This window comes from Pseudoliparis swirei, chromosome 12, assembly GCF_029220125.1.
Source record: "Pseudoliparis swirei isolate HS2019 ecotype Mariana Trench chromosome 12, NWPU_hadal_v1, whole genome shotgun sequence".
Lineage (NCBI taxonomy): Eukaryota > Metazoa > Chordata > Actinopteri > Perciformes > Liparidae > Pseudoliparis > Pseudoliparis swirei.
The window spans coordinates 6,224,920-6,252,401 of NC_079399.1; the positions used below are offsets into that span (position 1 = coordinate 6,224,920).

The 27,482-nt window shown below is 44.3% G+C and overlaps 1 protein-coding gene across 1 annotated transcript in view; it reads left to right on the plus strand.

Moving 5' to 3' along the window:
- The first annotated feature begins 1,087 nt into the window (after positions 1-1,087).
- The window catches only part of nkain2 (sodium/potassium transporting ATPase interacting 2), a 79,256-nt gene continuing 52,861 nt past the window's right edge, over positions 1,088-27,482 (plus strand). The window contains exon 1 of the mRNA XM_056428647.1: positions 1,088-1,205. Within this exon, the coding sequence (XP_056284622.1) occupies positions 1,152-1,205 (54 nt within the window). The 5' untranslated portion in view covers positions 1,088-1,151. The remainder of the gene's footprint in view (positions 1,206-27,482) is intronic.

The window sequence follows — 27,482 nt, forward strand, 5'->3', positions numbered from 1 at the left end:
CTCGAACTGAAGTCTCTCCCCCTCCACCGCGTCTCTCTCCATCCGAAATGTGGACATGCTTTTCGGTCTTCTTTCAGGGCTTTCACCCCCTTTTTTTTAAAAATTTCCCTGACGTTCCATTCGCGGTAACGGGAGTGAGACGGTAAAAAAAAACGACCGACGACCCGGTGGACGAAACGGCGGCTTGTGTTGTGGAGCTGACGGGTGAAGATGCACCGGAGGAGGACTTGTTAACGTGAGACACCGGAATCCTTCATCCGATTGTACTCAACAAATTAACGGAGAGAGAGAGAGAGAAAAAGAGGAGAAATACTGGATTACAACCGCGGAGATTAAAAAATAAAATAAAAACCGCCGTGCTTTTGTTACGGTGTGAACGAGAGGATGTTGCTGCTCCATGCCCGTTAGAGGAGAGGAGAGAGGAGAGAGGAGGCAGCAGGGACCACTTTCACTTGTTTTCCTGCAGCCTACAAACAAGATCCAAGTGGTGCCTCATCGGATTATCAAACAAAAGAACATTTAATCTGGGACATCCATCCTTCTAATCGTGACCACCGTGCCGGGCTCATTCGGTGACCTCAGGATGCGACCGACCGACGTGAACGGAGACTTTCCTGTCCGCTAGACGGTGATTGGACAAGCGGTCCCGGTTTGGAGTCACTGGACAGGGTCAATCCCGTGTGTTCAGACCCACATCATCAGAAATCTGGACTAAATTCTGCCTCCATCACTCAAAATGCATCACAACATTTGATTTGTCATCGAGGAAAACGTCTTGGACTTGAATCATCCACCCAAAGTGTCCATTCCCCATCCTCTGATCCCTGACCCCAGGGCGCCACGTTTACCCGTCAAAGCGAACCCCCCCCCCCCCCCCCTGGCCATTTGAATGAAGTCGTAGCCTTTTTTTGTTTGTTATTCCCCCGAGCTTCGGCGAGAGTACCGGGGCTTACTCACGCGGGCCTCGCGGCGAGAGACTCCGCCCGGGCTGCCGGCCAGCCAGACGGTCCTCCGGGGGGCAGGGGGGGGGGGAGAGGTAGGGGGGGCTTTTTTGTGGGATTTCGAAAAGGTCCGGCCGGAGGATTTGTGAGTTTTTCCCCCCCCCGAGCTTCGTCTCCACGTGGACCGCCGGAGAGAGGGAGGAGGACGCCATGGGGTGCTGTAGCGGCAGGTGCACCTTGGCCTTCATCTGTGGCATGCAGCTGGTGAGTGCTCATTGTTTACCATCGACCCTAAAGGCCCGACGGGCCGCGTCCATCAGGGGGAAGGACGCTCGCTGTTCGGTTCAGCCGAAGGCGAGGATGTGGCGGTAGGATGTGGGTCCGCGTGGCTCGACGGATGTACGGGTGGATGTGAAAAAAAGATGGATGACTGAAAGGCCACGCTTCCAAAGTTAATAGGTGCGTAAAAGGTCACGATACAAGACGGGATCTCGTTTCAGGGACGGACTGACAAACGGTGGATGCGACGGATGAACGGCTGTTGGTGGGAGCTCGGTACTAAAAGTCCATATGGAGCGTTGATGGATGGATGGAGGCTTTGAGTGATACATTGAGAGGAGGTGAAGGAGGGATGGCTGACTGGCTGCTGGATGGATAGATGTATGGGGGCATACACATGTGATTTATGTGGGGGGGGGGGGGGGGGGAGCGATAGAGCTGATTATCAACTCGCGGGATCAACTTCTGTGTCTCTCTCTTTACCCGACGTTCCCTTCCCCATCAGTGTCAATGGAAACTGGGAACAGGCAATCGGGAGGGAGGGAAGGGTGTGTGTGTGTGTGTGTGTGTGTGGTATCCAATAATAACCGAGACCTTTCACAGTGTTTTGAGGCAGCGGCCGGCAGGTTGATTCATGTGTCGGGTCAAGAAATGTCCGGCTGAAGGGCGATGGGTTTTATTATTAGGAAAACTTCCATCCCCCCCCCCCCCAAAAACGTTTTCTTCAGCGTTACATCATACGGAGAGAAAATCCATCCCAGAAAAAGGGGGAAGGGAAACTTACCACAACATTGACACCTAGGATGAAAAAAAGGATGCATTATTATGAAGCTGTGTTTCTGTCTCTCCTATTGGCCATCTTTAAAATATTTTAAATATTTCTTCATCTGTTAAACGCTACATGTTCACCATGCTCGTCGCCGGCTCTCGCTGATCAGGTGGAGTACAGGTGGAGTACAGGAGGGTTCCAACGGAATGCTTCCGGAAACAGGAATCCAGGCAATAAAATCGTGGGCCCGTTACACCGTCACACGCTGTGCTGGAGCCGGTCCCAGCTGACATCGGGCGAAGCCAGAGGTCACCCCGGAGAGGTCGCCGGTTAATCGCACACACCGGCAGTTTTATACGGCGTTTCTCAATTCGAAGTACACGAGTACAGACTTGTGTTCTTTTGGAGTCTGGACTTGGGAGTCCAGACTCCGGAGAACGGGACGACGGTCTTTCTGTGATTGGAACAGCAGCTGACTTGATGACGTCACCACATCAGCTGTTCTTGCTCCTGGGTTTACTCCAATTCACTGTAAATTATTTTTTCCAGTCAAATAAACAAAACATCCTAAAATGACATTCCGTGACTCAACAACAGTAGTATTTATAAAAAGTCAACTGTCAGTAGTTTATTTTCTCCTCCGCTACTGTTTCCGGTTGCTGGTGAAATGCATTCTGGGATATATGCTGGCCAGAGTACGCACAAGTCTCCTCTGATGCATCCTCCGGAAAGTGGGCGGATCAAGTCACATCCGGGCATTTTGACCGTGCTTTGCGAGAAGCGAACTTTGAATGTGAACATGTACTCGGGCTGAGACTGATGACGTTTCACGAGCCACGAGGACACGAGTAGAGGAAAGTACACACAAGTACGCTGATTGAGAAACGCCGATAGTCTCCGATTGACCCGAGCCGCGCGTCTTTTGGTATGTGGGAGGAAGTCGGGAGAACCCGGAGAGAACCCACACACTGCCACGGGGAGAACGTGCCAAACTCCACACAGAAAATGTCATCTATATATATTTAAATACAGCAATAATAGACGATGTAGACATGTAGGATGGGACGTTGTTCATACTCGCGCTGATGCATAAACGTGAGCGGGGGGGCCGGCGTCTCGACATTCTCCGCTCACAGTCGTGCGTACAGTAACCGAGGAGCTTTTGTCATGTTGAATACGACCTTGTGACACACGTCACGCCCTCTGCATGCGTGTGTTGTGTATTCAGCACACCTTTTTCCAACGGATATATATATATATATTAAAGTGCATTGTGCTTGTGGAAACTCGACCGTGCTCATCGTGGGCCGTTGCTATGCACTTTTTAATTCAGTATTTAAAAAAATAAATTAAAAAAACATTTTTCACATACATGAAACCCACCATTGGGCTGTAAACGGGGACGCTGCGTGTTTCCATCTGACAAAAGAGGGGATGGTTTTATGACTGAGTGTGTGTGTGTGTGTGTGTGTGAGATGCTGTCACAGTGAGTCATTGAGTCTAATGTGGTGGAACTAATGCCATGCCATAGTCAACAACATGTTTTGCTCTGTTAACCGTTGTAATAGCTTCGCCAGCCGATGTCACCACCGGCTGAGGCGGAGCTCGAACATTACAGTACGTCACAGTTCGGCCGTGCACAGTCGGCTCTTTTACACAGACGGATGCCCCCCCCCCCCCCATCCCACCCACACCTTCCCCCATTACTTCACAAATTCTTCCCACTGTAAGCGTGTATTGATCCCCTGCAGGGATCCGAGGTTGGAGGCGTGTCTCTCGCCGCCGACGTCGCCGCGTGCCAAGCGTTACGTGACCTTTGAGGTCGCCGGTGTTTGTCGGGGTGTCGACGCCACGCAGCTCAATGGATAGGGTGACCAGATTTGAGTTTGTGAAAAAGAGGACACTTCGTCTCGGGGGGGGGGGGGGGGGGGGCTTAGCGATTAAACATCTCTCTTGTTCTGCCTGTTTTGTGAATACACTACCGTTCAAAAGTTTGGGGTCATCCAGACAATTTTGTGTCTTCCATGAAAACTCACTTTTATTTATCAAATGAATTGAAAATTGAATAGAAAATATAGTCAAGACATTGACAAGGTTAGAAATAATGATTAATATTTGAAGTATTAATTTTGTTCTTCAAACTTCAAGCTCAAAGGAAGGCCAGTTGTATAGCTTATATCACCAGCATAACTGTTTTCAGCTGTGCTAACATAATTGCACAAGGGTTTGCTAATCAGATATTAGTCTTCTCAGGCAATTAGCAAACACAATGTACCATTAGAACACTGGAGTGATCGTTGATGGAAATGGGCCTCTATACACCTATGGAGATATTTCATTAGAAACCAGACGTTTCCACCTAGAATAGTCATTTACCACATTAACAATGTATAGTGTGTCTTTTTGATTAATGTTATCTTTATTGAAAAAACAGTGCTTTTCTTTGAAAAATAAAGACATTTCTAAGTGACCGCAAACTTTTGAATGGTAGTGTACATGCCTAAAAGGAGGATAATTTTCGTGTATCTGGCAACCCTGAGATCGGTCGACCAATGACTGCTCTCTCTACGGTCAGAGCTCGCGCAAGAAGGTGGAACGTGAGGGAGATACCATTTCCAAAACTTGTAAGGGCGTAATAACTAGTTTGTGAAAGACGCAGAGAAACACAAATATCCGCCGAAGCAAAATCCCGGACGTTTTTGGAATCCCTGCCGGACGCATTGTTTAGGTCTCAAAAAGAGGACACGTCCGGGGAAAAGAGGACGTCTGGCCAGCCTATCAATGGACCACGCTGGTGCTGATTTTTAAATTGATTGTTTTCTACTTTTCCTGCAGTAGCGTTCGGTTTCTGTTTTGTTTCGTTCTTGATTCATCTGCCAAATATGTTTCTCAATTATTCAATCCATCTGTAAAATGTCACATCATGCTTATGTGGCATCTTCGAATTGCATAACTCAAAAGATATTGAGTTTAGTGTCGGCGCATAAGAGACAAACAAAGTTAGTTGATTCTGAGTGCCACAGTTTGTTGTTGTTGTTGTTGTCAATCAATTCATAAATTAAACTCATTGTTTGGTATATGGACGTGGACTCAAAGCGCTTTAACACTACATGACATCATTCACACACTGATGGGAGGGGCTAAGGTCCCACCTGTACATCAGCAGTAACTGACATTCACACAGGAGACATTTTGGGGTTAAGCGTCTTCTTGGCCAGGGACACATCGGTAGGGCTCGCTGAGCCGGGGATCGAACCGCCGGTCCTCTGATTGAAGGACCACGCTGCTCATCACTGAGCCACAGGGCCGATCCTAAAGTGAGGTCGTCTCAGACTCACTGGGAAGCGCTGATTGGACGATTGGCTCAAGTACTGCAATCATGTGATTTGGTCCTCACGCTGCAGGAACAAGTGCTTTTGTTAAATCAACACGTCGGCTGCTTGCAGCGGAGAGCGGACTAATCCCAATTATTCCAATTTGTTTTGGAAGAACTGCTTTAATTAAAAAAAAGTTTGTGTTTGATGTTAAAAATGTTAACTTAAAGATCTCTATACTGTATATACAAGGATATAGGATATTACCAAAATCTGCACGTCTCACTAATTAAGCTCACGGATGTATAAAGACGATCGGATACAGCATTGGAGGCGGGGCCTCATTCAAAGTCGCTCAGTTGTGCACGAAGAAGAAAAAAAAGGTCGACTTTTGAGTAAAGAAAAAAAAATCTTGCGCCGATATTCAACGTCCATGGGCCCGAAGAACAAGTGCACCCGCGTTTCCTCTAACTCCGCCTCCTCCTGCCCTCAGTCATTCTCGTTCTCACGCTCATCCACATAATCAGAGGAGCGGAAAAAAATACTCTGGATTTGGCTCTTAATGCATTTTTACAGCTTTAAGGAGCGAATGATTTAAATAAAGGCTGTTCTAGTGGTCCAAAGAGTCAAAACGACTCTTGGGCAAACTGTTATTTGTCCGGCTGCAGCTTCTCGAGTCTTGTTGCCAGACGAGAATCCAATCAATCAGAAATAGTCCCACATAATTAAACCAACAAAACACCATATTCGTCCTCTTGACACCAGAGTGGAACATTCCGGTCCACAGTAACTCGTGACTACTGAGCGAATAAGCACATTTCCCTATTTCTCTCTATATATCCCCATCTTCAGAAAAAAGACATCGAAATGGTCTATTTAAAGCTGAATTATAGTTTCTTTTGCCAGAGATGAAACCCACTCTGTCTCATTGTGCGGCGAGCAGAGGAGAAGATGGAGATTATAAAGGCGGTACAAGATAAAACAAAGCTAACAGATCAGAGCGGATCAGATGGCACACACACACACACACACACACACACACACACACAAACACACATATGCCCTGGTGACTCACTTTCTGTGGTGATGATTATGGTCCTCGTTGCGATATCAGTGCAAACACACACACACACACACACACACACACACACCAACTGCTGTCACAGAGATGATTACTAAATCCGCCAATGACGGCAACCGATGGCCTCGCTCCATTGGCTGGTTCAGTGGAGCGCGTGCAGACGGTGGGTGGGTGTTTATGTTGATGGAGCGTTCGTTATCTTGTTGGTGTTTAACCCTCCTGTTACCTTTCGGGTCAATTTGACCCCATTCAATGTTTAACGTCGGTGTTCTTTGGGGTCAATTTGACCCCAGGCTGTTTTTCACTGTGTCAAACATATAAGAAATATCAACTTGTTTATATATTTAAAGGGCTATTTAGGTAGTGTGATGTCTTGAGAGGACGGGATCGTGAGGTGAGGCGTGGGTACACAAATCAAGACGACAGGCGAGGGTTTCTTGAACTCAAAGTTTCTGTAATTCGATTCTTCTTAACAAAAAGGTAAACTTAGCGCCAACAAAAGTCTTTGTACAAAACAAACATAAGTGCTTCAGTCTTCTCCTGGTTCATTGTCTTCAACATGATATCAGAACTCTCCTGAGCTCCTCTCCTGTCTTCACCCTCACACCAGCTTCTTGCAGGCTCATCAGCCTCATCCCTTTCAGCTGTGCACTGCTGAGTGGGAATTGTAGTCTTTTACACTGGATGTCATGCTGGTTGTAGTCCCTGCTGCAACCACCGGGAAGGAATGTACCTCCCATTAATCACCATTCCTCTTATGACATCACAGTAGTCAACAAACAAACATAAAGTACCTCACACTTAAACTTGGGAAACAATATTAATTCTAATAATTTTCGGGAGGTTTTAATTGCTGGGTAAAGGATGTTAGTACATGTTAAGGTAACAGGAGGGTTAAGTTAATTGAATACAGTAAATGGAGTAGAATTATAGCGCGGCGACGCAGCTATCAGACGATAACTCGCCATCCGGCAGAAGACAAAGGAAAACATCTCCAGACGTACGAGACGCAGCCCTGGGCGAGGTTGGACGTAAGTCATTGGAGACGAGGTGTGTGTCGGTCCGTGACATTTCCACCATTGAGGGACATAATGAATAATTTACCTCTTGGAAGCGGCGGCATGAATGTGGAATTTGGTATGTGGGTCACTTGATTGCGAAACAAGTCAATATTCATTTGAGATGCATTTCCGGGGAGGTGTGGGCGAACGGATAAATCGGATATCAACCGTGACCAATTACACGTCTACCTGTCTCTTGGACCCCATCCCACACTCTCAAGGTGGCTGTTATTAAACCTCTCCGAAGAAGGACTCCTCTCTGTCCTGGTCTTGTTAGACCAGAGACTGGAGCAGTGTTAATCGTTCTGTGCTTGGACCAATTTTGGGCAATATTCTGAGCACCTGATTACTGCAACTCCTTATTATCAGGCTGCTCTAATAAATCTCTTAGGTCCCTCCAGTTGATCCAGAATGCTGCAGCTCAGCCTTGATTGGTGTGCCTGATGGATCGTGGAGGTTTCATCGTGGAATATGCCTTGTCATATTCATTGAATGTATTTTAACTCTAAATCTGTCCTTCTGTTATTGCATCTGTCCATCGACAAATTTGTAATTTGTGAAATTGGGCTATACAAATAAACTGAATTGAATTGAATTCCTGACATGTCGGATCGTCCGGGAACAGTTTAAAGATATTTTTGACTGATGTATGCAAATATATGCGGAGATCAATTCCCCTCAACGTGAAGGGAAACATCTTAAATGGTGAATTTGGTAAATTGTCGGTTCATCCGAATTGGAATAAGTCGTGGCCTTAAATTCAGATTGATAAAAAAACGCCAACTCCGTCCGAGTCTTTTTCAGCTCCTATGTAATTACACGATATTCAGTCACAGTTATTCCGCATAACGCCGCGGCGTGTGCATCGTTTTGAAGCAAATCCGCATCGAGAGCGCTTTGATTCCAAAGCGAACGGGAGCGCCGGCACAACCAACACAAATCTCCATCTGCCTGATGGATCGTGGAGGTCTCCATCGTGGAATATGCCTACTATGAACTATTCATACACTGTCATATTCATTGAATGTATTTTAACTCTGTCCTTCTGTACACATTACATCCATTGCACCTGTCCATCCTGGAGAGGGATCCTCCTCTGTTGCTCTCCTGAAGGTTTCTTCTCTTTTTTCCCCCCTGAAGGGTTATTTGGGAGTTTTTCCTGATCCGATGTGAGGTCAAAGGTCAGGGATGTCTATGTGTACAGATTGTAAAGCACTCCGAGACAATTTGTGAAATTGGGCTATACAAATAAACTGAATTTAATTGAATCTTCAGACCCCCCTAACGTCATCGCCGCAACTCGGTGGAGCTCAAAAGGCCCCCGCGCTCCTTTATGTGCAACTGTGCTTTCAACGAGGGCCACACGCAACTCCCACAGTCGATGGATTTCCTGTCTCCTTTTCTTTTTCCCCGTCTCCAAACCAGTCTGTCTCTTTTCGCCGCCAGTTCTCCGTCTTGCTACGTATTCCCACCGTCTCCGTGCGTGTCTTTCTTACCTTTTTTATTTCTCGATCGGCCTTCACCTCCTCCTCCCCCCCCCCCCCTCTCTCTCACTCCCTCACTCTGAGGAATGCAGCCGTCGTACCTCGGCCGCTGACACGTGAATGGAAATCCATTTTGACGTGTTCCAATAGAAACTGTGTGCAAAAAATAGCTCTCCCGTCCACCCGCCCCCTCCCACCCCACCTGTGCCAAATCAAGTCCGACATTAGGCCCGGAACCTGGATTAGTCCGAGCCGCATGCCCATTGTTCGGCTTGTTCTCTGCAGGATAAAAGACGATTGCTCTCTGCCGGCTTCCAGCTGTCAGCAAGAAGCCGGTGGAATGCAGGTGGCGGGGTTCAGAGGCGTGTGGGAATAAAGGAAGGTGTAATGTGCAGCAAGTGGGGTCCTGCATCAACCTGTCTGGGCTCCCGTTGCAATAATGTACGCCGGCCTGCTTCTTACACGGCGACCACTCGCCTCGAGTCCCATGCGAACGAGTCCCACTGTATCTTTAGAAGTTGAAGAAACACGATTCCTAATAGCCTTAACAAGCGTTTCTAGTCCATCGCGTCGGCAGTTGCCCGTAAGGTACAGACAGGAAATGCAGTTAAATTGCAAACCCTGTTTTTGTGTGTGTGTGTGTGCAGTGGGTCAGAGGTGATATTCCTGCCGAGGGAATTAAACCTTTAAGAGCTTAACTCTCCCGAAACAGAGATGCTCCGTTTATTTCGAGGGGGGGGGGGGGGGCATTGCACTGCGGCGCCGCGATGTCATCGATCACACAAATAGATCAGCTCCGCTCGAGACCCCGCGGATATTTTTTTAATGACTCTGTCGAAAGAAACATCTGCTTCCTCTCGTGCACCGGCGCGGCAGGAAAGTAGGCTGCTTCGTCCGTTCCCGGCATCGATTCTTCATCTTTTGATCCAGTTTCGGCGCTAATTAACTTTCTTGAAAAAAAACATATCTTACGATTACATAGTTCTATGTGAAAATAACGCCCGTGCTAAAACGTGGAAGTGGTAAATCAGGCCCCCCCCCCGACTTCACTCCGCTGTGGACGGCAGCACACGCCTGCGTGCATAATCAGGCCGGCCGGTTGTCATGGTGAACATCTCCAGGGTGTCGGCACATCCACAAGTTTCGGTCGTTGACTTCTATGTTCCAACTCAAAATGACACGGATCAGATTATTTGACACTTGCCACATGCCCCACACCAGATGTTTTCTTCTCATTTAACCGATGTTGTCACATATGGACAGTTATCACATCTGTAATGTCTGTGACGTTGTGATGAGTCTGGTGCTGTAAATATTGCCACGATATTCTCCTGTGAAATAAATCAAATCAGTCCATCAACTAGAATGGGCACTCGGTAGAGCGCATACCTTCGCATATCACAAGATTGGGCATTGAATTATGAACATGTTGGCATTAGTTGCATGCCAATTGGATAAAATTTTACCGTGATATGGTAAAAAGAAGATTTTGACCTTTTCATGACCTTTTACCCGATCGATCCCAAAATATAATCAAATGGTCCCCGGATAATAACCAATCATCCCACCAAATTGCATGCGATTCAAAGAAGATGTTGACCTTTTCATGACCTTGACTTTTGACCCGATCGATCGCAGAATCTAATCAAATGGTCCCCGGATAATAACCAATCATCCCACCAAATTTCATGCGTTTCGGTTTAATACTTTATGACTTATGCGAATAACACGCACGCACGCATACAAATAAATACACGGCGATCAAAACATAACCTTCCGCATTTTCAATGCGAAGGTAATAAGCTGTCAGCAAACGGAGCACACGCACTTCTTCAAATCCAGTCGATACACTAATATCAACTTATGCGGTGGAAAATGTTTTAGTGGGTATTTGACGCTGGAATGTGTCCAAGGGGGCCGAGCGGCGACGAGTGCTGCCGCTGCTGACGACAAGGTCTTACCCAAACACATCTGGAGGTGACGGAGACTCTCTCTTCCTCAATTGATCTCTGATGGATAGAGTAACGGATGTGCGTAGAGTGGTCTACAGGGATGTGAGCCCCTCACTTAGCTTCTGGTTTCATATTGAAGTCAATGAGTCGCTCGGGCTGTCGAAGGTTGCGGATCCCTCCGGTAGCCCGTGCTGCCATTTAGGGTTGGAGAAAAACGTGGAGACCGATTAGTACCGTGACGTTGATTGCAAGTCTTGCATTCGTAAAAGTAGGCCAACAAATAATAAATGAGCCATTATAACCATGTTTAAGCTCGCTCGTAGCTCGCGACAGTCTGATATCCGTTTTTTTGTCAGTGCGGCCATGTGAACGGCTTTCAAAGGGGATATGGCCGAAGAGGTTTTCAATGTCGTCATTGTCAATCGTCGTTTTGCGCTTTTTTAAAATGAAACGTATCGGTTCAGTCACCGTTTAGGCACCGGTATCGGAAAAAGAAAAAAAACGATACCCATCCCTAAAGCATGTGTAATTCAATGTGTTTTTTCTCATGCAGAGATTGTTCTTACAGCTCAAACATGTGGTCTCTGGGCAACACCACTTTGGCGCTTTGTTTGTTTCCCTCTTTGCAAAAGCTTTCTCATATACTGCAATTTTCCACACTCGATGTGTTTTGTTGTCGTCGTAAAGACAGCGTGCGTTCTGCTCCGAGTCGAGATAGTAGCGTGTCGTGTAAAAGCACTTTACAGAGAGGGTGTCGAACCTCGATACTGCATCAACTCCCGCTGTCATCATAAGTCGGTCTGCGAAGCTGTGAACGAGTGGAATCCAAGAAGTGGATTATTTTCCTTTTTTTCAAAAGCTGACTCAATATATTATTCCAGCAGCTCAGTGGAGGCTTTACATTTAACCTTTACACCGCCGGATCATTTGTTCTACAGTCTCAGTAATACCGACACCTAAATCACACCCGCCACTCGTGTGCCTCTATAAACACAAACAATGTTAATTACCAGTAAATAGTGTAATTTAAACCCGGCATTGGATTTGGGACTATATCTTCAACTTCTTTCCCGTACCCATGAGCCTCCTGTGCTGAAGAGGAGAAGCCAGTTTGAGGCTGGAATCCGTGTAATGGCACATACAAAAATTATATATTATATACTATATGTATTGCTTTATTGTTGGGATCAAAATATGGCGCCTTAGTGGTTGAAAACACCCAAAATTGACCCAGAATCTGACAGAATTCGGATAAGCTGCAGACTGATAAAAGATATAAAGGCCTTCTTTCATTGAAGAAGTTTGACATGTCTCAGTGGGAGAAAGCTATTTTTACTAATCAAGGTGAGATTCTTTGCCGCTGCTTCAGTTTCAGGGTCTTGGTATTGTTCTTTGATTCGCGGTTTCAATCGCAGGAAGTTTATTTCTTTGCAGAAATGACAGTTATTTCATCTTTCAGCAAGAAACAAAGAGGATGTGTATTAAAAAAGTAGATCAACGTATGGCAAATTTGATAGAGAGGAAAACCATCCAATAAAATGGCACAAAACACATGTTTGGAATCCTTCAAAAGCATTCTTGAAAAAAACTAAATGTCATATTGAGTGTTTTCAAAATAATCTTCATTTCATCCACCGAAAAACCTGCGACGGCCACAAAACAGCAGCCGTGGAGGGCGGCGACAAAGAAAAAGGGCGATGTAGCCGGCGACATCCAACCGCTTGTTTTCTTAGAAGCAGCCCGGTGGCCCATTTTGTAATCCGTCATGGATTTTGGGGGGAAATTACGCGGCATAGAAAGGTGATCAACACTAAATATTTAAGGCATACAACTTTATTTCTACTTACGATCCAAGCGTCCTGCTATTGCCCACGATGAAACATCTTCTGACGCAGTTTATAATGATGACACTATGTATTCATGTCACAAAGTGCTTCACAATAAAACACAAAAAGCAACAGACATAAAACTGTAAACATACCGTAAAAGACACGCAAGCAAACAAAAATAAGCCCGAGCAAATGGTTCTCGAGCTGCTTTATAAAAGTGTCCACGGTGTCCGGAGATCTCTACGCCCACTGGGAGAGAGTTCCAAAGTTTGGGAGCTGCAACCTCAAAAGCACCGCCTCCTTTGGTCTTTCTCCTGGAGCGAGGACCAACCAACAAACCCTGATCAGAGGACTTCAGAGAGATGGAGTCGCCCTTTAATGTCGGCAGTCGCCAGACCGCGCAAGGTTCCGTCACGAGAATGTTGAAATGGATTCTAAATGTAATGAGAGGCCAGTGTAAAGAGACCCGAAATGGTGGTCGCGCAAGACCTTTTGGAGGACTCGGTCAAGGCTTGGCAGCAGCTGTTTGGACCACTTGTGGGCAATTCGGGGAAGTTCCACTAAGGAAGGTGAGAAGAGACGTGCACTAGACAAGACGTAACAATTTGCCATAACTTCGGACGGACCTTTACAGGCGGGCTGACCGTTTCAGGCGGGCAAGCCATTCTCATTTTTAGTGACAGCAGTAACCGCGCAGTACCAATATAGAACGTTCTCCTGCATCACTGTGCTTGAACAAGATCATTGGACGACATGATTTCAACTTGTCCAAAGTGACGCACGTCTAAGACAGCCGGATGCTACGAGGCAGCCATACTTTTTAACGTCATATTGACCAGATTGGTGAGTTTGGTCAAAACGGTGTGTGTTTTCTGATGGTCCGCCGGCACACCGTTGCGGCGGCCCAACCGGATTTGTTGCGTCTGCTAGCTAGAAAACTGAAGGCCGTGGAAAAAGTCTCGTCACGTTCGATTGAGCAGCAGAACCCCGATGCCGTGTGCTCTAGTTCGCTCCCGTTATGTCATCGAGCCATGATTTCAGGCCTCTTCGAACAATCCTGAACACAAAAATGGTGAAAGACAGTTTTGTCTCTTTAGTCTTTTTTTCCCACGCTTTCAGCAATTATTTTCTCACATGTTTAATGTGTTTTGAAACAAATCTCACTGTGACTTCCTTTACCATTAAAATAGAAAGTGGTTTCAAGTACTGATAGGGAACTTGTGGATTTCCTAGCTTGGCGTCAGGTACGTTTAAAAGAGCGATGACTGTCGTTAATCCAGGGGGGATGGATCGGTCAGAGGAGCTGATCTCGTCCTGATAGGAGCCACTTCATCCAGAACTCAAGGACACACACGATTAAGAGATTGTACTTGAGAATCCGCATCACTATCAGACCCAAACACAGAGCCATTGTCAAAAGTAGGTTTAGGTTTAGAGATGGTTTAAGATGCTTAATCAAAAAAATCTAAATTAAAAGACGAGTCCAATAGAACAAAAGTGTGATCTGAAACACAAAAAATCCTCAAAATAAAAAGTAGAAACAAGGTCCTGATGCATGAGATTAAAACTAAAAGGAAATTTATCAGAAGCATCATCAATATGTACTTTTTAATTAGCTATACAGTTTATCATATTGTTTAAAGTTGTATAAACATGGTTAGAAACTTGTGAATTGCTCTCAGGCACAATTATATTCGTGTCACCAGCTTTTCTCTCTCTCTTGGTTTTGCATTCTTCTTGACGCCATATTCTTGTCGCTCCGTATCATTGTTGCCCTTTCTCTCTGCGTCTCTCAATTATTTCTCCCAGATCTCGCTCTCTTTCTCTCTCTCTCTTTTTGTCGGCCCATTAAAGTTGCTCAGGGAGCTGTAAAAAAAGATGTATGTGTGTCTTTGCATCTGCCTCCTGAAGGGAGTGCCTGTGTGTTCACATGCAGGAGGTGGTGGAGCGTGTAAAGTCTCGCTGTAGAAGCCCTTCGACTGGGATAAGGAGCTGAGGGAGAAAGGAAGGAAGGAGGCGGGGGGGGGAGGGGGGAAGACTGGACGGTTGGATAGATATATTCATAAAGGATGGATCAATGTCTGTGCGCGGATCGATACTGGGATGGAGGGATCGAGATTTGGATGAATGGACGGAGAGAAGGCCGGGGGAGATGAGTTGGGGAGGCGGGGGAGGAGCGGACGATAACAAGAAAGGATGGATCGATGATGGATAGATTCTCAAGAAGTATGGATGAACAGATGACTAATGGACGAGCGGGTCGTTTAACACTGCAACGTTATCAGTAATCGCCATAGATGGCAGACGGAGAGAGGCAAATACGTTGGGTGTTGACTCTGTGACAGCGGAGTAAATCATGTGTGTGTGCTGTAGTCTGACAAGAGACGGGTTTAAGGCCTACGTTAATCTTTCAGGTGACCTTCAAAAGACCGAAAAGCTACAGAAGAGCAGGAATCCAACCTGCTAGCTCCTCCAAAATAGTGATTCAGGTATATCATTGCCCTGTGAGGGTAGGGTTAAAGAGGAGTAGTTCACTCAATAGAAATCCCCTGCCCACTCTCTGTGGTGCCTGGAGATGTTTTCAATGATTTCCGTTTGTTTGTTTGGTTTGTTTGCCGATAGTTTAGTGAAAGTGGTTTCCATGAGCCCACTAATAGATACAGGACAATTTGATAACACAATGCAGGAATTTTCGGAAAGACCTTTCGTCTTTCACCTCACCTCCATTGACGTCTGTTCCCCTTCATCTTTTGGATACTTAACGCCATTCGGTGGGTCCAAGGAGGGTTTAGGGGGGTGAGAACTAGACGGTATAAAATGTACAACAAGATGCGTGATTTGTCCAAAAAAAGACAACGTTATGTGTCTGTTCCTTCCAAAACCGGATTATGTGAGGGCGCTTTTGTCGAGGTTTCACCAAGGTTAGAGGACCGTCATCTTCACGGTCACAATGAACGAATATGTGGTAAAGATAAGGAATTTTAATGGCCATCTGAAAAAAATAAGTAAATCCCAGTGGACTTTTGGTCTGACATTTTGTTGGCAACATCATCTAACTTTCTCTTTTGCTTTAGTCTTAATGTCTTCCGATGCAAATAGAGACGCTGTCGCCGATAAAAGTGACATCTGGCCTTTTGGGGTCTTTTTCTGAAGTGACTGACACGGTTGATCTTGGGAGGTCGGTCTCCTTTTGGCTGTGCAAGCTATTATTACGGTGCGATCTTATTTTTTGAAAATTACATATTTTACTTCAGTGGCATTTTCATTTCATTATTTTATATTGTTGACAGCCAAGCTTTTTGAGCAGAACTGATGGAAGTCTTTAACTGGGTTACACACGCACACAATAACATTTGAGACTAACTTAGACTGACGGGACGGTTGGCCCGACTCGCAGGTCTCCCTTTTGATATCGAGCCGTTCTGTTACTTTGATGTCATTGGCTCACAGTCAGAGGTAGTTGACAGTGGCCAGAAAGTGAAAAAGGTTTGAAAAGAAGCTAAAACCAAAGATTATTGTCAGATAAAGTAGCTGGCAAATGTGGACTGTGACCGTTATTGGTATTTCGCCCAACGATTTACTGTCACTTAGTCAATACAGACTCTTCCTTGGGTTCAGAGGTTCGATCCATAGAGGGACTAAAGGTCCATTTTTGTGACCCCTGACTCCATCCAGTTGAAAGAAGAAGAAACTGCATTCAGTTTTCTGTTCCGGTAGACAGGAAAAGGTTCAAATCTTTCTGTTCTTGTGCAAGTTAACTGGGATGTCAGGAAAGGCTTTTCCATGAGATCTGAAATCTGATGTGACTTTCACAATACTTCTGCCATGTAGTGCAAACTACCAATGTGATAAGAAGGCGGTTGCCCGAGGCAACCAGCTGCAGGCCATCATCAGACCGAGAAGCAGGATATCGCTTCAAATGCATCGTGAGAATCAAAAAGCAATAAAACGTAAGACAACAAAAGCACACATCTCTCCTACCTTTCTTTCTTATCTGTGTCTTCAATTGGCATTTGCTTATTTGTAAAAATTCGAAATTACTAGTTATGTCTCAAAGTGTTAATTGTCTCATAAGGGTATACAGGACTGTCTCAGAAAATTAGAATATTGTGATAAAGTTCTTTATTTTCTGTAATGCAATTAAAAAAACAAAATGTCATGCATTCTGGATTCATTACAAATCAACTGAAATATTGCAAGCCTTTTATTCTTTTAATATTCAATAATTTTTTAATTGCATTACAGAAAATAAAGAACTTTATCACAATATTCTAATTTTCTGAGACAGTCCTGTATATATAAAAATCCTGGCATCTTATTTGCAGTGTATTGATTCCATTATCCCAACCGCTTATCCTATTTAGGGTATTGGGGCGCTAGAGCCGATCCCATTGGGCCAAGGCGGGGTTCACATCCTGGACAGGTCACCAGTCCATCGTAGGGTACATATAGACAGACATTCACGCCTACAGGGAATTTAGAGTCCAATTAGCATATGCTGCATGTCTTTTGACTGGGAGGAAGCCGGACAACCCAGAGAGAACCCACGCTGACTCATGGAGAACATGCAAAGACCGCCCGGACCAGGATCCGAAACCCGGGCCCCTCTTGCTGTGATGTGACAGATCTAGCCACCACACCGCCACCGCCGTGCAGCCAAAACAACAGCTGGTAGAGCGTGTAGCGTACAGCGCTCTGTTGTGGCAGCTGCAGATCATCACGCAATCAGGGCTTTGGTAGAGTGGGAACAAATTTGGCATAAAATTGCAAACATGTGAGCTCGAGCAAATTTTCACTGAACGCATGGATCGCTTATTCATCAAATGTGTGCCTATTTAACTTGCTTCATGCAAAATCTCACTTAAATGATAGAAAAAAAGATTCTTCGAGCTTGTTTGACATCTTATCAGATATTTATCTCAGAATATGCTCACTTGGTACAACTGAATTGACTCGTTAAGCCAAAAGACCCTCAAATGGGACAAAAGAATAATATCTAAGATGCTGAGACAGTTTGTTTACAACACTTTTTGGTCCGAAACATGACATTGGGAGCATGTTTGCAGCAAAATCCACAAAAAGACATCTAATAGGAATCTAATTTCACCTTGAGCTACCTTCACCCACCAGCCTGGACATCATCTTCTTCATTTTAAACCTGTTTCTCCTGACTCTGTTGTCTCTTCTGTCTACTCGAGCTTCCCATGTGTATCATGCAACACATGATGGTTAACAGTTCGCTACAGAGTAGAATGACACACTTGGAAATCAATTACAGTTTCATATATTTTAGCTTTCAGAGAGAAGTAGCTCAGCACAAAGATTGGAAGTAGAAATGTGAAGAAAAAAGTGCGCAACATTTTTTTTTCTGTTTAAATTTAAAATCCAATTAAAACTTCTTTTAAAAATAGTTATTTAATAAATATTCAATCAAATATAAGTGTCTGTTCATAAACTGAATTATATATATTAAATCAGACACTGATGGCACAGTGATGTGAATTATACTTTTTTATTTTTTAACCCCAAAATGCTCTGCGCTGGTTAGGGGGTACTTGGCTGAAACACTATTTCAATACATCATTAAAAAAAAAGGTTGAGAACCACTGAGCTAAACATCAATAATAATTTCATGTTACTTACCAAAGGGATTAATCAACAAGTATAAGTCTTTTATTAATCCAATACACCAACAACTCAGTGAAAAGTCCCGCTTCCAGTTCCTACTGCCTCACGTGTTTGTAAAGCACCTGAATATCAGGCATGTAGGTCACTTTCCACACACCTACACATTTGTATTTTTCTAAACACACAGATATATACATAGTCTTACAGTCCTGATACTTGTTGGCCTCTTGGTTTTTGGTAGCGTGGACGTTTTATCCGATAAGGCGTGTTTTGACAGAAGCTTTCTTATCTGTGATGGGGTCACATTTTTACTCCCGTCTGCCAAGGTCTTCTGCCGCATCTCCAAGAGCTGCCTTTATTATGATCTATAAATACATTACTTGGATCTTGGTTCTTTGACACACACACACACACACACCGATGCAATGCCCAAATCCATATCCATAAACTGCCAGGCGCAGATGCTGAGAAGCAGTCTTCCTGTCCTTCGCTCTGATTTTTTGCAATGTGAATCCAGGGAATCCGCTTCTCCTCAGTTGGTCCCTGAAGGCACCACTAAAGTAGAGTTTTTTGTTTCAGTTTTGAATCCATTTAAGGACGATAGTAGATATTAGGTGATGTGTGAGAGCAGAAAAGAGCTCATCGTTCCACTTTCATCTTTACCTGTAATCATTTTGCCTATGCCACAGATCCTTCGCTCATGCCCTCTTCTCCTCTTCCTCTCCTCCTCTTTCCTCTCACTATGAATTGATTTAGTCTTATTACCTTACACACCTGCCCTCTGGTTTGGCTCCACTCTTATCTCTCTCTCACACACACATAGACACACATCTATTGCCTTCTATTATTTTCCTCTGCTCCCTCTGTCAGACTCACACACAAACAGACGCTCACACACACACACACACACACACACACACACACACACACACACACACACACACACACAGTAATCGGATCTGGCAATCTCCTGTATTTTTGAATACGGCAGCTAAAGTGAGATACGTATACAGTCTCAGCTTTCAGCCCGGCTCCGTATCAGCATATCTCACCAAAATAGAAGCACCGGATGTCTTTAAATGTAGGAGACGTGGTGGTGGTGGCAGCAGTTTTCAGAATGTGTGTGTGTGTGTGTGTGTGTGTGTAGGGGAGTACATCCATAGTCATATAAACAGCAATGCTGTGCCCCAGCAGCATGCCATTAACACTAACGGGGTTTGGGCTTTCATTCCCACAGGGTCAGCTGTATAGAAAGCGGACACATTATGCAACATTTGAGGACAACAACAAAAAAATAGAATATATGAATTTATTTCGAAAGTGAAATTCTAAATGTGTGCAAGGTTATGTGTCCTTTTTATCAGTTTTTACCACAGCAGATAATATTTTTCTTCACAGCTTAAATAGAATGGGATTTAATTGCCGGCCGACACTCAATGATAGTAATTATTCACTGAGTCCTCTCTCCCTGTCTGAAGACTGTTGGCAGTGGTACAAGAACATCACGCAATGTCCAACTTTATCAAATAAAGGACAGCAAGAGCAGAGTTGCTCAGTGGAATATTTTTTTTTTGTGTGCTTCCAATGTTCTGAGTATAAAAAGCCTGTCGTTTTTTTATCTGCACAGACAATATTTAGCGATTGTCAGTTGGCCAATGCTTGGATGGGCATGAAACACTCTTTGGTTGAATCTCCATTATAAAAGATGAGCTAGTGTTTCAGAAAACGGCTCCGGGGTTGAGACGCCGAGCATTACTACCCACAGCGTTCGGCTCGAGGCCTTTGTTGTCTCCTTTTCTTCCTCGTTTCCTGACATCTCGCCACTGGCATGCAATGCCTGACATTCTGTTAAAGCTATACGAGCATTTGTATGTGTGAATACAAAATGTACATGCAGAGAAGGTAACTATGACTCCCAAGTTTTATTTCAGTTAGGACTGACTTCACTCGGTCACGTTTGGGTGAAATTGAGTGAAGAGACGTGCCATGTTTTTAAAACCAAGTTCAAACCGTCTCTGTATATTACTGACTCATCCGTGACATTGCCTTTAGTGTATTTGCCGTGGCACTGAATTGCGGTTTGACATTTGAAATCCTTTCCACAGTGCAACAAACGTTGTTATCGTATCGCAAGACATCTCTGTGCCGTGGTTACTAGACCGCCCGCGAAAGGTTACTGCAGAAAACACGAAAACAGATAACCTGAAGACACTACAAAACAAATTAAAAGCACATCTCCCCTCTGACTCCGACACAATCATTCACCGAGTCTGACGAAAGCAAGCCAATATCATTTGGCAATCGGTGGGCCTTTTGCGGTGCGGAGGACGTGATTGATTGAAATAAAGAGAGACGACGCGTAATGCAGACGGTGTCAGCTGTCCAATCCCCAGAAAGGATTTTATGATTGATGGCAGGCAGTAGCATTTAGAAGTCTCACAACTCTGCACCGCACTGCACTCACCGTGATTACAGCCGAGTGTGTGTGTGTGGTTGTGAGAGACCCCGGAACAAGAGCAGTAGAGCGTTGCCGTTGTGTGTGTGTGTGTGTGTGTGATTCTGCATGCGTGGGGTTGATTACGGTGTCCGACGCGCCCGCTTGCATGAATGTTATGCGCGTGTGTGCGAAGGTGACGGTGCAGTCTGTCCGTGTGTGATTGTTGAATGTCGGACTAAAGAGAGGAGGGATAGAAGGGAGGCAGTGAAGGGCAAGTGAGGATGTGGCATGAATGGGACGGATGTCGGGAGGAGTGCGTCGGGGGTTGAGGGCTGAAATAAGACGGACGAGACAAATAAATGCGCGCCGAGGAAGGTGTGGAGGATGAATGCACGGTTACATGCAGATGGGGACAGAGAGACAAGGTCGTATGAAGGTGATGAAAGGATTGATAAGGACGGAGGGATTTAGGGATGAAGGGAAGAAGTCGAGGGATGCAGGTGTCGGTAGGATAGAGAGCGAGATATGTTTGAGCAGTGATACAGAAAGATGGGTCAGGAGAGAGGAGTGAAGGACACGTGGCGAAAGGGAATAAACAGGTGAGGTGGAGAAAGGATGAAGAGGTGAGAAGCTTGAAGCCATGTGTGTACTGCAGTTTGTGTGTGTGTGTGTGTGTGTGTGTGAGAGATTGTCAACAGTCTTTTCAGCAAATACCTAAAGTGACGTACACTCGCATGGAAGTGACAAAGTGGTGTCACACCTGAAGGTGCGTTCACACCAAAAGCGAAACTATTTTTTCGAGCGACCGAATCCCATGAAAAGTCAACGTACAGACGCGTGTGGCTGCGATAAACGCGATATTTTCCCGGGCGGCGCGTTTGGGGCGTTTGGAGCCACGCGATGTGGGCGACGCGATGTGGGCGACGCGTTTTCAGCGGCGCAATTTTCACCCCGAGTTGAAATATTTCACCTTTGAGGCGGTCATCTCGCAACTCGGGCCAATCGGCTCTTGAGTTCCGCTCTCGTTGCGCTGGAAGCGGAAGTCTTTCAGACGTAACGGTAACTTCATCGGTGAAAGTGACCGAGCTGAGTGAGCCTACGGGTGATGTCATCAACCCAAACACGAGGGCGTTAGTGTGTGAGACGTCCACAACAAGTATAAAGCAGAACTAGTGGTTAGTTATTCTGGTGGGTGAAGGAGATAATAACGGTCGTTACGGAGACGAGACACGGAGATAAGCCCCGCCCCTCGCGGAGCGTCTCGACGCTCATGGTGAGAACACGGTGAACGGTCGAGCGAGTAAACTCACGCGTTTTGCGAAAAATCGCATCGCTTTTGGTGTGAACGCACCTTTACCGTGGAGGCAGCCGAACGTTTCCCGTTCCTAACGCCAGTCAACGGAGGTTCTCTTGAACCATGACCACGGTCGCCCCGACAACCTCAAACCCGTTACTGTAACCGTGGCAGTGAAGGTGACCTCTAACTTTACTGAAGAAGTTACTCCGACCCAAACCCCAATCTTGCCCTAGCCAAGGTGTTTTTGTTGGTTCTTGACGTTATGTAATCATAACTGTGCATCTCCATGGCAACTGTGGAAACTCCCTCCCCTGACTGGCCCTGAGATATAATTGTACGCCTGTGGTGAGAACTGGTTTTTTTCTTTTTCTTCCGCCAAGCGGTTTTTCGAAGGTCAAGAGTGGACTTTAAAGCTTAGTTTAACAAAAAGAATTCTTCCAAAAATCAAAGTGAAGAGCTAAAGCGCCGGTCAATTCCATTCATAGGTGTGAAGAGGTGCAGATGCTTAAACACTTAATCTAATGGCCCAGAGTCTACATATTGATTCTATAGTAAAGACACAGGAAATCTTTGTAAATCCGTCGCGCACGGACACGGCACACACTCACTTTCTTAGTTTGCCTCGAGATCGAATAAAGAAAAGGTGTCGTGTCACAGTTCGGTGTTTTAATCACGACAGGTCTCTATGCAATGCTCATCGTGCGACCATAATTAGGATGGAGTTCGTTAATTATGGGATTCGATTCCACTTTCTCGCATAGTTAATAATTCAAGGTCTGAGTTGTCTTTTTGTCATGTCATTCTTGTAATGTTTTTGTGTGTCGTTTCCGCTTGTTTCCTTGAATAATGACAACTTATTTAATCAAACTTACTGGGTTGTATTTTTAGAAACACTCAAAAAGATTTAGATTATAGATTTTGGATTTGAAAATGATGATTGTGAGGTATTTTAGCATAATATCATGGAAGTATTATATAACTTAACATAATTGTGGACATGTGCCATTTATAATGACAGTGTATCACATGCTGAAACCTTGACGTTACGGTTTAAGGTTGTTAACTTTTAACTGGTTCCACAAACACCGTTTTAATGTAATTTACATAAAATAAAGAACTCTGGAAAACAAAAAATAATGTTTAACAAAACCTCCAAGTTTATTCTTTTGTAAGGCCATGTCCACCAAAAAATTTGACGAGGGAAATTAATCTGAGCATTTTTGCTCAATATTTGTCTCTAGAAGTTTGGTGATATTCTGACTAGTTGCTGTTATTGTATTGTAGCTAGCTAGCTAGCCGCTAACTCTAGTGAGTCTCTTTCCACTGCTCTTTTTATTACTTATCTTGCTGGTGTTTTGTTCACCAATGCACGGCAATTTTTATCCAAGATAAGCCATCAAAGAGGGAGAATAAAACTCTCCAAGCTAACACACTAGCTAATGGTCAGTTAGCAAACTCAGTTGACCGTTAGCTTCGCTCAGCCGCTCATGAAACCTGAAGTTCACACAGTTTTGTACCACAGACTTCCGTCTCAGACTCAAAGTGTCTGCAGAACATTTCCCTTTGGTTGATCTGTTCATAATACTACACCAGAGGAGGTTAAATCAAAGTAAAAGCAAACAGTTAATAAGATAATAAGATAGCGATAGCAGCATTTTCCATGTTGCACTCTTCCGCTCGTCAGTCCATTCGATTATATTTTCATCACAGGTGTGCTGTTGTTACTTAAAATAATACTAGATAGTCTATTCTAGGTCAACGTTCTTCATAAATATTTATATTGTAACTAATGCTAATAATAATTTGGGGCTTAATAAGAGGAAGTTCAGCACAGTAGGTTTTTTAAAGTGCGCTGGAATCAATGCATCTGCACATCGGAGTGAGAAAGATTTTACAATCTGCTGCTTCTTTTGTTCTTGACTTTACTTCGTATACCAGCGTCAGTGTGGCAGGGCTCCAGCTGCTTCCCCAGCTTTTAGCTCCCGATTTTCAGGGAAAAGAAATTACACCTTTGAAACTTTCCAAGCACAGACGAAGAGCCCCTTGCTGCACTTTCGAATTAAATATCGATACCAAATTAGCTTTGCTCCAGTTCGCTCTGCTGTGCCGTTATCTTTAAAATGTGGATCATCAGTGGTTTGGGGACCATTTGGGCATTGCACTGCAGAGGTTATCTCACAAGAACCACATTGGACGCAGAAACTTAAAGGGACAAAATCCCATCTTCATCCCTGCATCATCCTAGAAGCTGGTGAGAGTGAATGCGTTTGAATATCGGCTGCAGTGGTTACATATTTTACAGGAAAGGGAAATGCTAACCCCACAAACCATCTGCTGGAGAACTAATATTTCCTCTGAGCCTATTATAACTCTCAGATCCATGTTTACAACTCATAACATTTAGTCTTAATGAGATTTTCATTTAATAAACGTCCTAATTTTATTGCTGTGTGGTTTTACACATTAGCGAAACAACCTTCTTATGATTATTAAGAGAGGAAACGGAGCATTTAGCAGCCGCAGCGACCAGGATGATGTCAAAGAGTAATCTTTTAAGTGGCGTTGCCGTCGGAGCAGCTAGACGGCTTCCGGGGAGGAAAACACACACAAACACACACTTGCTGAATTTAAGTGGTTAATAAATTGCATGACATAAGAGCATTTAGAGGACTACACAAACAGTATTGTAGCAACTCTGGCATTATACGCACAAACAACACACAGTCTTTCACGTCTGATATCTTTTTATAAGATGTATCATTAAGCGTGTCTCTTTTCTGTTTTCTTTTTTTAGATAGATAGATAGATAGATAGATATATACTTTATTAATCCCCAAGGGGAAATTTGTCGTCACAGTAGCAGCACCAATAAACTAAACACACGAGAATAAAATATAAAATATAAAAAACAGGGATGAAAGATATAGATGTATACAAGTAAAATATAAAATACAAAATGAAGTATATATATGTATATAAAATGAAACATATATGTATATATATATATACACACACACAAACAAATATAATACAATGACTGTGCAAAGTATACAAAGTAAAATATAAAATATATATGGATATATATATACAACATATATGCATACACAATACAATACTAATGACTGCAGTGTAAAATTAAATTAAATATAAAAATATTAAATATAGACAGAGTGTGCAAAATGCAAAGTGTGTGTATGTAAATGAAAATGAAATGTATGTGTGTAGTGTAAATAAATAGATATACTATCTATAAATAGATTACTAAGCTATAATGACAGTGAACGCTTTTGTGGATCAAGATGTTATTATTCTAGTTTGCTGGGATAAGTCAATGCTATACAATACTCTAGGTTACAGACAAATGATATGCACATGTGTTGATATACAGTCAATTTATTTATGTTACATGTATTGTAAACTTGACTTTTGATCTTTCATGAATAGTGATTTACATTTAATCGAAAAGTCACCACAAAGGGACATCCATTAATAAACAAAAAACCTGCAACAAAGGAAAACCCTCTGGTACTGCTGTAAAATAATATATGTAAACATATATAAATCCATGTCACAGATATTGACAGAACATAAATGTATTACGCACATTTCTTTACAGTTATTTTTGCATGCCATGTCTCAAACAATGAAATAATGTCATGGAGTTGTGAAAACAATTTACGCAAAAACACATGCCATTCGCTGGAATGAAAGAAATTAAAATCTGTTATGAACAGCAATCTAAATGCTCTTTCTTTTTGGAAGTAATATTTCTCATTCAAAGGATTGCGCCAAAGCTAAATGAGAAAAACTAACCAGCAGGTTGATCAATAACAAGAAAATAACCACTACTTGCAGTCAGAATATGAGTTAATTAATCAAAGTTCGCGTTATTTCATCAGCGCTTTGGTTTCATCTCGTTATCGCTCAGCTCGCACCTGCAGCCTTATTTTGTCCTCCGATTGAAGCGATGCCAGCAACACTGTGCAAAAAACACTAAATCGCAGGTAAATGAAAGATTTGTGGATGTAACCCAGTTTTGAAACCAGGCCAAGTGTGCCAGGAACGCAAACACCAGGCAGGCGGGATCAGCTCCGCCCTGAACCCCAAAAACATGCTTGGCCTCATCGATAAAAAAGCTCCCTGCGTTGTGTAGTAGCGGCGAGGTCCGCTAATGGAGAGCTGCAGAGGCTTCCAGATTTACAGCGCCATAAATGCCTTAAGTGCAATCTTCTCGTGGGCGTATTTGTCCAGTAATAAACACGCGGGCGAGCGGTCACGTACACACATGCAAGGATGTGAACGGGCGATGGCGCCCAGAGAAACATTACGGGGAACACGGACGCATTTTCTGCCTCATAACAGTCGGGAGGACATAAAGCTACGAGCGCCGCGAGGACAATGAAGCTCATTTAAATAAGGTGACAAAAGTCGGCCGGCAGTTCGGCGTGAGCCGGGGACACCGCGGGTTCTTTTCATGTCTCGCCTTCAGGCCGGGGACGCAAAGATAATTCGGTCCTGGCCGGCGACCCAAACACAATAAACAACGCTGATGCGATTGTCTCCGGACTTACTGAAGGAGCGGAAACATTTTGGGGAACAGCTTGAAACAAAAGTCCACCAGGCGGTTTTCATGCTGCAGTCCATAAGCTGACATGGGAAATGTACCCTTCCAAGTTCGCTGGTATTTATTCTCTTGACTGAAAATGATGCCACACACACACACTCACATGCATCCCCCTAATAGACCTACATACACACACACTGCAACCACCTATCATGTTTTCATTTAGCTCCCATGAGGTTATTCAAAGAGAGGGAGAGGCCAATATCTACTTACCATCCTGTGTGTGTGTGTGTGTGTGTGTGTGTGTGTGTGTGTGTGTGTGTGTGTGTGTGTGTGGTAATGTGTTAGTGCAGCCTTAATGTTTCTTAGCCCGCTGGGCGTCCATCTGTGGGTTTGTCTGGTGTCATTTCCACTCCACATATCCCGCTACTCACACACACACTTAAGATCGTAAATACACACACACACACACACACTTAAGATAGTAAATACACACCACTTGCACAGACAACAATTGGGGGAAATCCAGGCTCCGACAATGAGCCACACACCTTAAACCTGTAGACATGAGTCAAACGCAAAATGCTCGCACACAAACACACACTCTCACACACAATAACACACAAAGGCACCAAAACAAACACACACACACACACACCACACACACAAGCATGCACAACGAGAGCCCCCTGGGTGCTATAGAGGTCCCTCCTAATACTTCCTATTTATCATGCAGCAGTTGAACCCCCCCCCCCCCCCCCCTTGTTCTAACCAGCACACGCACACACACACACACACACACACACACACACACGCACACACTTCCGTTTTATCTTCATAAAAGCA